The sequence below is a fragment of the Rhincodon typus genome, chromosome 1 (assembly GCF_021869965.1).
Source record: "Rhincodon typus isolate 14 chromosome 1, sRhiTyp1.1, whole genome shotgun sequence".
Classification (NCBI taxonomy): Eukaryota; Metazoa; Chordata; class Chondrichthyes; order Orectolobiformes; family Rhincodontidae; genus Rhincodon; species Rhincodon typus.
The window spans coordinates 139,008,409-139,020,516 of NC_063332.1; the positions used below are offsets into that span (position 1 = coordinate 139,008,409).

The 12,108-nt window shown below is 43.3% G+C and overlaps 1 protein-coding gene across 2 annotated transcripts in view; it reads right to left on the reverse strand.

Annotated features, from left to right (window-relative positions):
- gucy1b1 (guanylate cyclase 1 soluble subunit beta 1) overlaps nt 1-12,108 on the reverse strand; it is a 171,437-nt gene that overhangs the window by 101,494 nt on the left and 57,835 nt on the right. For both annotated transcript variants that reach the window (XM_048603896.1, XM_048603903.1), the window contains one exon: nt 10,252-10,449. In XM_048603896.1, coding sequence (XP_048459853.1) covers nt 10,252-10,449 — 198 coding nt within the window. The remainder of the gene's footprint in view (nt 1-10,251; nt 10,450-12,108) is intronic.

The following is a 12,108-nucleotide window of genomic DNA, read 5'->3' on the forward strand; positions in this document are numbered from 1 at the left end:
AGAACAGACCATCCTAGATTACACATAGTATAAATAAAAAAAAAAAATGATGGGCAATCTAGATGTGATGCCTGTAGGAAGAGAGGAGTGACAATAATATTTCAGAATTCTGAAAGTTGGAGTGATGCGAACTGGAGGCCTGGGGAGGAGCAGGGACGGTTGTTGGACTGAGGTCTGTCAGCGGCTTACAGGATAGATCAGACCATATGTGGAAGCCTCTGTGCTGAGCTACTGCAATGTAATGTTCATCTGCAATTTGTTTCAGACTGTAATGTTTATCTTTTAATTCTGCCCGATTTCTAACTTATACAATGGATCATTGTATGGTAATGCAGCTTCTTTTCTTTATTCCTCTTTTGGTATTTAAGATTTGTACCTAGGTACTTTGTACCCAAGATGGCACCATAAGCGACATTGTAAACTTTTCACTGTACTTCTATACTTCAGCACACGTGACAATAAAGAATTCAGAATTATGCATGTTTCAATGACGTCCACTTGCGTTCTTCTAAACTTGTGGTGAATAGAAGCCCAGAAGCCCCAACCTCTTCTCATACAAGAAACTTGTGATCCCAAGATTCAGTCTCGTGAACCTTCACCGCAGTCCTTCCATGGAGTGTGCCAAAACTGCACACAATACTTAAGGTGTAGTCTCACCCAGGCCCTGTATATCGACAGTGAAACCTCCTTGCTCCTGCACTCAATGCAGTGAGGAGCAATGTACCATTTGCTGAACTGCAACAGCGTGCTGGTTTGCCATGATCAGCGTACAAGAACACCTTTATACATGAACATTCCCTAATCCCTCACGTTTGACAGAATCTTAAGGGCCTGGATGACCTGGGGGCTATGGCAAAAAAAAAAGTGACAACGAGGCTGCTCTCCCAACATCAGGAACAACTTCCAGCATCTTTTAAACAGAGCTCCTTGTGTCAAGGTGATATTCCTCGTTAGGATGCCACAAGTTGCCCCTCAAGGTGGGATTATTATTGCTTGTTAATGACCTTAATAACTGCGTATCTCAGCTCATTAAACATGCAGCTTCCTGTGCTACCTTCCACCACAAGCAAGCTAAATGCTGAGAATTCAGAAACCAGAGATGGCACTTGACAACTTGCCTTGCAGTGCCTGCCTGACAGTATTACAGTCAGAAACTAAAGGCTGTCAGTACTGCCAAATTGACGTGGTGTTTTTTTGTTTTTTTTTGCACAGACATGCTGCTTACTGTGCTTCTCAATAGGATCTGAAAAGGCGTCATATCTTACTGAGGTTTTAATTTAGTGCCATTCAATCTAACCATGCGCCAGCTGCCTACACAGCAAACAAACCACGTCCATGCAATCAAAAGGCAATGTCTGAAAGTAACTGGGAACTTGTCCTCAGTCTAATCAAGGAGAGGGAATCCACACAGTCAGGGGGTCCCAGGATCAGTCACAGTACATACAGTCTAGGAGCTTAGCTTTAATTATCCATTTGGGCCAGTCACAGCTAGGGGATAAGTCTGACTACACCCATGGATGTGAATAACAGTCAGTCCTGTAGGGCCATCACAAGCAATTGGAGAGCTGCAAAGGCAGAGATCGATCCTGGGGGTCTCTGTGCACGGACTGTCAAGACTGGTTCAGGCAGGACAGGTAGTGGAATGGAGCAGGGGGGACTTGTTGCGAAACGGAGGAATGTAGCAGCCAAGGCTGGAGGGCGGTGCGTGTGCATGTGGTGGTGTTGGGGAGTGGAGGCATTTGAGATAGGACAAGGATGGTAATTAGGGAAAAGCCAAAAGTATAAAAGGGGTGTATGTGGAACAGCATCAGATGGTATGGTAAGCTATACAGGAAGTGGGGGACCATTCTAGCCTCCACAGAGGGAGCATAGAGGACCATGGTGGGCCTCATTAAGTTGCAATATCAGGGTTTGGGGGGCAAGGAGGAATGTTGAAAACTAAGTTCAAATTGATGGGCCTCCACATGGTGGGGAATAGGTGAAATCAACTGTCAGGGTTGCACAAGGTAATACAGGACATGGAGGCTCTGGCAAAGTAGCGAAGTATCAGGCAGATTCCAGTATCTGGATTGTCTCCTTGAGCTGCATTCCCTGCCATCACTTACCCTTCTCAAATGCAAAATGCAGCTGAAAACAGCTGGGACAATGTATAGAATGGGCAGAGTCAGAGTCAGTGGCAGCTTGACGAACAAAGTGTGGGATCCACATCTGCTGGACATTAACATTGAAGAGCAAATACATGAAGCACACGCTTCCAGCCTGCAGCTACATTTAGTTTGCAATAATTTCATCATCTGTTTGCAGTGCATGCAGGGTGAACACTCTTGGGGTTCAAATGCTTGTCAGAGGCAATTTGCTCCTTAGAAATTGACCAGTGACATCACAATAACACAAGTCAGTGGCAATGGCTTAGCAAGAGACAAATACTGGCCGAAAGCAAGCCACAACATGTGACGCTGGCAAAAGGTGCTGTGAGAGGCAGAGACAAAAATCACTTCATATAATCTTGTCAGTATTATGACAGACACTGAATGCAATAAGTTCCATGATTGACATGCACCCAGCCAAGTTAGTGTACGTACTGAGGCTGAACCGGACTGAAACACAGATATTTTGTTGCAGGAGGTCATTTGAGCCATTGCCTCTGCAGACTCAAATGGGCATTATTTAACATCATGGTTTCTCACTATACCCTTGTACAATATTTCTATCCAAATAATCATCCAAAAGCCTCTTAAATGCCTCCAATGAAGATGCTTCCATTACACTTCAAGGCAGTGGATTCCACAACGGAGATGTGACACTCCTTAAAGGCCCTAGACGTACAAAGAACAAAGAATGAAGAATAATACAGCACAGCAACAGCTCTCCAAGCGTCCGCCACCACACTTCGCCCTTCCATTCTAAAGGGCATCTTCACTTATAGGATCCGTATCCCTCTATTCCGTTCCTATTCATGTATTCGTCCAGGTGCTTCTGGAATGCTGCTATTGTGTCTGCTTCCACCATCTCCTCTGGCACTCACCACCTTTTGAGAAAGGCTTGCCTTGCACATCTCAAACTCCCAACACTTTGAATCCGGAGTTCCCTAGTAAATGACTCCCTCCACCCTGAGGAAAAGCCTCATACTTTCCACTCTATCCATGCCATTCACTGTCTTATAAAGATCCATCAGGTCACCCCTCAACCTCCTGTGTTCCAGTGAAAACAAACCCAGTCTGTCTATCTTCATAGCTTAAATCCCCCCCCATACCAGGCAACATCCTGGTAAACTTTTTCTATACCTTCTCCCAAGCATCCACATCCTTCTGGTAGTGTGGTGACCAGAACTGTACACACTATTCCAAGTGTGTCCTAACTAAAGTTCTATAAAACTGCAGCACAACTTGCCTATCCTTATACTCAATGCCCCTTCCTAATGGAAGCAAGCAAGCCCTGGGCCTTTTTTTTTGAAAAAAAAAACTACCTTACCTATCTGCACTGCCACCTTCAGTGATCTTTGGACCAGCATACCCAAATCCCTCTGCATATCCAAACTCCTGAAGGTTCTGCCATTCACTGCATAATTTCCACCTGTTCTTGACCTTCCAAAATGCATCACCTCACATTTGTACTGATTAAATCTCCATCTGCCATTTTTCTGCCCATGCCTCCAACTGATCTATTTCTAGATGACTGGTTCCTCCCAGAGCACGACTGGTGGTGACTTGTATGAAATCTCAGTCTGCCATCTGAGAGAGATCACACTAGCTCATTTCATTTCCCCACGAGGTGGTCAATGCTGCAGCCTGGGCAGTAGGATTTGAAAATAGTTGGTTTCCAAGAGGTGCAAAGTGGCACAGACTGCACTGACATCAGCACTGACGGGATCGCACCAAAGCGCTTCAGAATTCATTAGTAAGAAAGGGTTACATTCTATTAATGTTCAATCACACTTTCCGGATATGCACGCCCACTCCCCTGGCAGCCACCATGACTCCTATACCTTGGAGCAGCCTCTTATACCTGCTGCATTGAGGGTCCAAGTGACTTAAAAGAGACAAGGGCTATCCACTACAACCAGCTCAAGACACCAATGCACAACCCGCAACTGACAGCATGGTGGCTCAGTGGTTAGCACTGCACGGCAGCAGTGCTAGGGACCCAGGTTCAATTCTAACCTTGGGTGACTGTGTGGAGTTTGCATGTTCTCCATGTCTGCATGGGTTTCTGCCAGGAGCTCTGGTTTCTTCCCACAGTCCAAAGATGACAGTCAGGTGGATTGGCCATGCTAAATTGCCCATAGAGTCTAGGGATATGTAGGTTAGGTGTGTTAGCTATGGGAAATGCAGGGATAGGTTAGGGAAATAGTCTTCAGAAGGTCTGTGTGGACTTGTTGGGTTGAATAGCCTGTTTCCACACAGAGAATTCTGTGATCTGATGCAGAGCCCATGTTATTGAAGATGTGGTTCCACTGCTCTTCTAGTCTGGGGAGAGCAACATCCAGTGTATACAGAACAGTTTGCTCCATCATCCTAGCATACTGTGCCATGGGTAGTGTGGTGTTGTGACTGCTGTGGTATTATTCTGCCAGTGAAGGAACAATGCTGAATTGCCACTCATCTGGTTGCACAGTGGCCTTTTAGAAATGATGAAAGCACCAGGGATGTTGGTGTCAGTAGCTAGCGGTTCAGTAGGGAGGTATTCTGGGAACAGGTCGTTTTAAAAAAAAGCAAGGGGCTATAAATCGGGGAGGAATCTCCATTGACTATTCCTCTATGAAACAAATAGTCGATTTTTTTGTACTGTTGAAAGGGATAGCCTGAGGAAAATGAAAAGGGGCAGTTAGTTTTTGGACTCTAGGAATGATTCTTACATTTGGCAGTGTTTGACAAAATTTAGTAGAACGTTATAGGGGACTCTGTCATGGGCACAGAAAGAAGATTCTGTGGCACTGAGCATAAATTTAGGATTGTATGCTACTTTCCTGGTGCTAGGATTAAGGACATCTCTAAACATCTCAAACACGTTGTTAAAAGGGGAAATTGAGAAGCCAGAAATTACTGTACACATTGGTCAGAATGACATTTTTAGGGAATGGATTAAAGCTTTATAGTGAATTTAAGAGATTATGTAGAAGACTTAAAACACAGAACCTTTAAAAAAAAAAAGAGAGAAATCTCTGGTTTACACCCAATAAAAAAAAAAAAAGGAGGAAAAAAAAAAAAAAAAAAAAAAAAAAAAAAGGATAGAGGCCATAAAATCAATGGCCAAAGAGGTGGCGTATCATTCAGGGATTCTGGTCTTTTGGACAGAAGACCTCTTCAAAAGCTTCAGTTTAACCTGAACTGGAAGGGGACCAATAGCTTAGCAGGGAGATTTGCTAGTTCCATCAAAGGGAGACTTCATGTTACAAAGGGAGGGTGGGTGTGTTGGGGTGGAGGAATTTTAAGTACCAGTGTAATTAAAAAGATTGGAGGAAGTTCTGAATGTGAAGAGAGCAAGTCAATTAGAAAAAAAAAGAAAGAGTCAGAGTACATAATAATGCTGAACTAAATTGCATTTATTTCAATGCAAGAGGTCTTAAAAGGTAAGGCTGATAAACTCAGGGCATGTTTAGGAACATGGGATTGGGAAGTTATAGTTATTACAGAGACTTGGCTGAGAGATGGACAGGACAAGCAGTTCCGTGTTCTAGGTTGTAGATGCTATAGGAAGGCAAGAAAGGACGTGGGAGGTGTGGCATTTTTGAAGAAAGAGTACATTACTACTGAAACTAGAGAAGATATTTGAGAAACCATCCAGTGAAAATACAAATAGAACTTAGAACTAAGATAGATCACCCTGATGGGACTGTATTATAGGTCCCCCCCGCCTCCAATAGTCAGAGGGAAACTGATCTCACTACACATTTGCTTTCTCAGATATATGCAAGCTTAATAAGGTTGCAAAAATGGGAGTTTTGATTTTCTAAACACTGACTGGGCTACTAGAGTATTAAAAGGTTGGGATGATGAAGAATTTGTCAAATGTGTTCAAGAAAAGTTTATTTACCAATATATGTGGTTGCTCCTACTAGAGAAGAAACAAAACTCAACCTTTTGGGCAATTAGGCAGGCCAGTTGACTGAAGTAAAAAGTAGGGGTACCCTTTGAGTCTAGCGATCTATTAGTTTCAAAAATCATAATGGTAAAGGATAAGCCTCTCATGAAAGTTATTAATTGGAGTAAGGCAAATTATAAATGTGATGAGACAAGAACTTTCAAAAGTTGATTGGAATAGTGTTTGCAGGTAAAAAAGGACATCTGACAAGTGGGAGGCTTTGAAGAGTATGACGACAAGAGTTCAGAGGCATTGTGTTCCTGACAGTGAAGAGTAAGGCTAGTAAGATTGAGGAACAGAGGATGAATAAAGATAGAGGTTCTAGTCAAAAATGAGAGATTCTTATTTTAGATTTGGGTAAGAGATTCAATTGAACCAAGTTAAATCAATATAAAAAGTGAGCAGGGGCATTCCAAGGAAAGAAATTAGGAAGACAAAGAGGAGATAGGAGATAGCTTTGGCAGATAAAGGTTAGGATAATCCAAAGAGATCGTCCAAGTACACTAAGAGTAAGAGAACAACTAGAGAGAGAGGGTAGGGCCCCTTAAAGACAAAATATTTCAGTTGAACCCCAGGGGATGGGAAGAGATACTAAGCGATTATTTTGCATCAGTTTTTACTGTGGAGTAAGAAAATGGAGGCTAGGGAATGCAGAGATACAAATATATGGGTTTTGAAAAAAAAAGTTCACATTACAGAAGAAGAACAAGTTCTAGAGGTCTTAGAGAATACGAAGATGGATAAATCTCTGGGATCTGAACCAGTGTATTCCGAAGTAAGGAGGAAATTGCCAGACCCTGTACAGAAATATTTGCATCATCTATAACTACAGGTGAAGTGTCTGACAACTGGAGGGCAGCTAATGCTGTACCTTTGGAAACTGATGAAATACTGACCTGTGAGCCTGACTTTGGCTGTGGGCAAATTGTTAAAGGCGATTTTAAAAAGATAGCATTTACAGCCATTTATACAGAGGCAAAAGACAATTAGTCAGCACAGTTTTCCCTCACACAATGGTCTCCCAAAATTGATTGAGAGTTGTTTTTGAGGAGGCTATCAGAAAGATTGAGGGCAGAACAGTAGACATTGTTTACTTGAATTTCAATAAAGCCTTCAACAAAAGGTTCCACATAGTAGACTGATCAAGTAAAGTTAGGTCAAATGGGATTTGGTGTGAGCTTGTCAATTGGATATATAATTGGCTTAACAGCAGGAGACAGTGGGGTGGAGGGTTGTTTATTGGACTGGAGACCTTTCACTAGTGGTGTTCCACAAGGATCAGTTCAGAATCCTCTTGCCCATCATTCATATAATGATTCAGATGAAAATACTGAAGGCATGGTTAGTAAGCTTGCAGACAACACTAAAGTGGGTGACAGAGTAGATGGTGAAGAAGCTTTAAGATTACAAAAGGATCCTGATCAACTGGCTGAAAAATGGCAAATGGCATTCAATCTGGATAAATGCAAGGTATTGCATTTTGGTACGACAAACAAGGGTAGGACTTACATAATTAATGTTAGGCCCTTACGTAGTGTTACAGAACAGGGAGGCCTTGGTTCAGGTACATAGTTTCTTGAAGTTTGCATCACAGACAGGGTGGTTAAAAAATGACATTCAGCAGACTTCACTTCACAACTCAGTCCTTCGAGTACAGGAGTTGGAAAGTCATGAATTTGTACAGGGTGTTGGTGAGGCCTCTTCTGGAGTGGTATCCAGTTCTGGTCACCATATTAGGAAGGATATTAAGCTGGGGAGAGTCCAGAAGAGATTTACCAGGATGTTGCTAGATACGGAAGGTTTGAATTGTAAACAAAGGCTAGATAGGCTGGGAATAACAAGGTGTAGAGCTGGATGAACACAGCAGGCCAAGCAGCATCAGAGGAGCAGGAAGGCTGACGTTTTGGGCCTAGACCCTTCCCCATTTCTGAAGGAGGGAAGGGGATTCTGAAATAAATAGGGAGAGATATCTGCCTCCCCCTCTCTCCCTATTTATTTCAGAAAGATGGTTGTGGTTGTGGTTGTTGGAAGTCAGTCATCTCAGCTCCAGGACATCTCTGCAGGAGTTCTTCTGGATACTGTCCTAGGTCCAACCATCTTCAGTTACTACAACGACCTTCCCTCCATCATAAGAGGTCAGGAGTGGGGATGTTCACCGATGATTGTACAACATTCAGCACCATTCATGACTTCAGATACTGAAGCAGTCCGTGTCCAAATGCAACAAGATCTGGACAATATCCAGGCTTGGGCTGACAAGTGGCAAGTGACATTCACACCACATAAATGCCAGGCTATGACCATCACCAATAAGAGACAAATCTAACCACTGCCCCTTGACATTCAATGGTGTTTACATCACTAAATCCCCCATTATCAACATCCTGGGGGTTACCATTGACCAGAAACTCAACTGGACTCACCACATAAACAGAGTGACTACAACAGCAGGCCAGAAGCTTGGAATACTGCAACCAGTAACTCACCTTCTGACTCCTCTCCTGTCCACCATCTACGAGGCACAAGTCAGGAGTGTGATGGAACATTCTCCACTTGCCTGGATGAGTACAGCCCCAACAACATTCAAGAAGCTTGACACCATCCAGGACAAAACAGCCTGCTCAACTGGCACTACTTCCACAAGCATCCACTCCCTCCACCACCAACACTCAGTAGCAGCAATGTGTACTACTATCTACAAGATAGTCAGACAGCACCTTCCAAACCCATGACCACTTCCATCTCGAAGGACAAGGGCAGCAGGCATAAGGGAACACCACCACCTCCAAGTTCCCCTCCAAGTCACTCACCATCCTGACTTGGAAATACATCGCCATTCCTTCATTGTTGCAATATCAGGATTTGGAGGCAAGGAGGAACTTCATCGTTGCTGGGTCAAAATCCTGGAATTCCCTTGCTTATAGCATTGTGGGTCAACCTATAGCAGGTGGACTGCAGCAGTTCAAGGCGGCAGCTCAACACCTCCTTCTCAAGGGCAACTAGTGATGGGCAAGAAATGCTGGCCAGTCAGCGATACCCACATCCCACATCCCACATCCCACAAAACGAATAAAGAAAAAAACCTCTTGCTGTTTTCCCTCATCCTTCAGATCATCCTGCTTAGAGATATCCTTGACTCTAGCATCAGGGTGACAACATTCCATCCTCGTGCCACTTGTACAGTTGACCAACATATCATTCCCTTAAAATAGAACCACCATAGCTACTGTCTTCCTACTGTCTTCTCTCTCTCCCCCTCTACAGTGGAGCCACTCAGTGCCACAGATTTGCCTCTCACTGCATTGCCATGATAAACCAAAAGTGCATAAAGGCAAGGCTGTGCAAAGCAGGAATGTCACGAGTGCCCAGGTGGGCTCAGAACAAGCATGCACAATGACAGCAAATGAAGAGCCTGGAGATACTGTTTGATCCATGGGCTTGGTGCATGCTCCTGACTGCAGTTTTCTTATAGTATTATAGAGAATTGTCAGTGCAGCCTGGATGTTCACCCGTGTCCTTAAGTCGATTTAAATTGTGCCATGAGGTTCTCAGAAGTCAGCACATTGATGTCAAAATTTATGGTGCCTGAGGTCAGTGCTTATGGAATGTGCTGGTGCCCAGCATCCAACAGGAAGCCTATTCTAAGAAAGTGGCAAGTTGAAGTCACCAGTTCAAAGTTCACGAGTTCAAAGCTTTTTGATGCCGGACTTGTTTGATATTTGATAATATAGGATGCTGAATATCATGGAGGTGGCATGTGGCTTATGACGGTAATACGCTGTTTAACAAGCTATAATCCCCACTTTACATTATAATAGCAAGAAACAGACCATGCTACTCGGCAGATATATAAAAGATGTAATGAGTTGCTCCTGACAGAGGTAGGCCTCTCCAGACCACTTGCGTGATTCAACATTCTGTATAAGAGGCAATCCCTTTAAACAGCCCAAATAATCAAGAAAACATGCATTATAATGCCAGCTACAATCAAATTTATTGTTTTAAAATAGTAATAAAATTGTTTAAACAAAGACGTAAAAATAATCAAGTAATATGGTGTAATGAAGTGAGGAGTTATTTAATCCTACAGACGGGAGAAACATGCATTGAAACAATTCTATGTTTCAGTTTTTCTAATGTTCATTATTAAAGCTCTAAATATTATCTTACCTTCATGTTTATTTCAGTGCCATGAAGCTGCTGTGAAACTGTCTTAATGATTCCAATTACAATATCCTGTAAGCCTTCCCTTTCTGAATAATAATGCAAAACAAGACCTTTCCCTTTATCTGCATCCGTGCATCGAAATGATGGTGCACGCATTCCTGGGTAGATTGTTGCCAGGTGGTCATGTAAAGCATCGAGGTTCTAGGGGGACAAAGTTAAAAGTTTGTGTCCTTAAATGTTTAAGATAATATGCTCAATAATCATCAAATAATAAGCTTCATCTGCCCTTAAAAGTTGAAAAACAAAATTTGTAAATTAAGCAAGCTAAATTTTTAAAAAGTTAAACACAAAAAGATTCCAACATCCACAACACTGTCCATTCTCTACATGCCTTATATTGAGTCAGTCAAAAAAGTGACTGTTATTTTGGCATTGGAGGCGATTAGGCCCGTTGGATCCATGCCAGTTCTCAAAAAGTCAGTCAGTCAGTTGGTCGGTCGGTCCCATATTCTAACTGTATCCCCATGGCTATGGTGGCAATGTGGCAGCTTCAGTAACTTGGTAGGTCTGGTCTGTCCCTCTTTGGCAGGGTAGTGGCTTTAGTGTCAGCTTCAGCAGTGATAGCGTGGTGGGCCCAGTTAGGAAATCCTTCTTTTGGCAGCAGCCTGTAGCCACTCCAGTAACTCAGGAGCCATGGAGGGAACAAAAGATGAACTTTGCCCTAACTTTGTCTCAGTTATTTCCTCTGATAATTTCTGTATTTAGGAAGTGACACCAAATTGTGGCAACTTACTTACATCTCAGTGTTTTCATAAATACAAGTGACAAAGAGATACAAGATAAACAAAAAGAAGAGACCTTGGAGTGGAGGTTCAAATTTCCTTGGAACTGGAGTCATAGGTAGACAGAGCAGTGAAGGCAGCTTTTGCCATGCTTGCCTTAATCTTTCAGTGGCATTGAGTATAAAGTTGGGAGGTCATGTTGTAGCTGTACAGGTCATTGGTTAGGCCACTTTTGGAACACTGCAAGCAATTCTGGTCTCCCTGCTATAGGAAGGATGTTGTGAAGCTTGTAAATCTTTTCTGAACCCTTTAAAGGATGTTGCCAGGGTTGAAGGGTTTGAGCTATACACAGGGTGAATCGGCTGGGGCTATTTTCCCTGGAGCAGGAAGCTGAGGGGTGACCTTATAGAGATTTATAAAATCATGAGGGGCATAGATAGGGTAAATAGACAAGGTCTTTTCCCAGAGGTGTGGGAGTCCAAAACTAGAGGGCATAGGTTTAAGGACAGAGAGGAAAGTTTTTTTTTTTTTTTTAAAAAATGGGACCTAAAGGGGCAAGCTTTTCATGAAGAGGCTGGTGCATGAATAGAATGAGCTACTAGAGGCTAGTATGATTAAGCATCTAAAAGGCATCTGGATGGGTATATGAATAGAAAGGCTTGAGAGATTTGGGGCAAATGCTGGCAAATGGAACTAGATTAATTTAGGATATTCTGATCAGCACGGAAGAGTTGGACCAAAGGATCTGTTTGCATGCCGTACATTTGGGGGCAGCACAGTGGCTCAGTGGTTAGCACTGCTGCCTCACAGCGCCAGGGAACCGGGTTCGATTCCACCCTCGGGCGACTGTCTGTGTGGAGTTTGCACATTCCCCATGTCTGCACGGGTTTCCTCCCACAGTCCAAAGATGTGCAGGCTAGGTGGATTGGCCATGCTAAGTTGCCCATAGCGTTCAGGGATGTGAAGGTTAGGTGGGTTATAGGGGGATGCTCGGAGGGTTGGTGTGGACTTGTTGGGCCGAAGGGCCTGTTTCCACACTGTAGGGATTCTATTCTATCTGACTCTTTCCTCTCAGCCT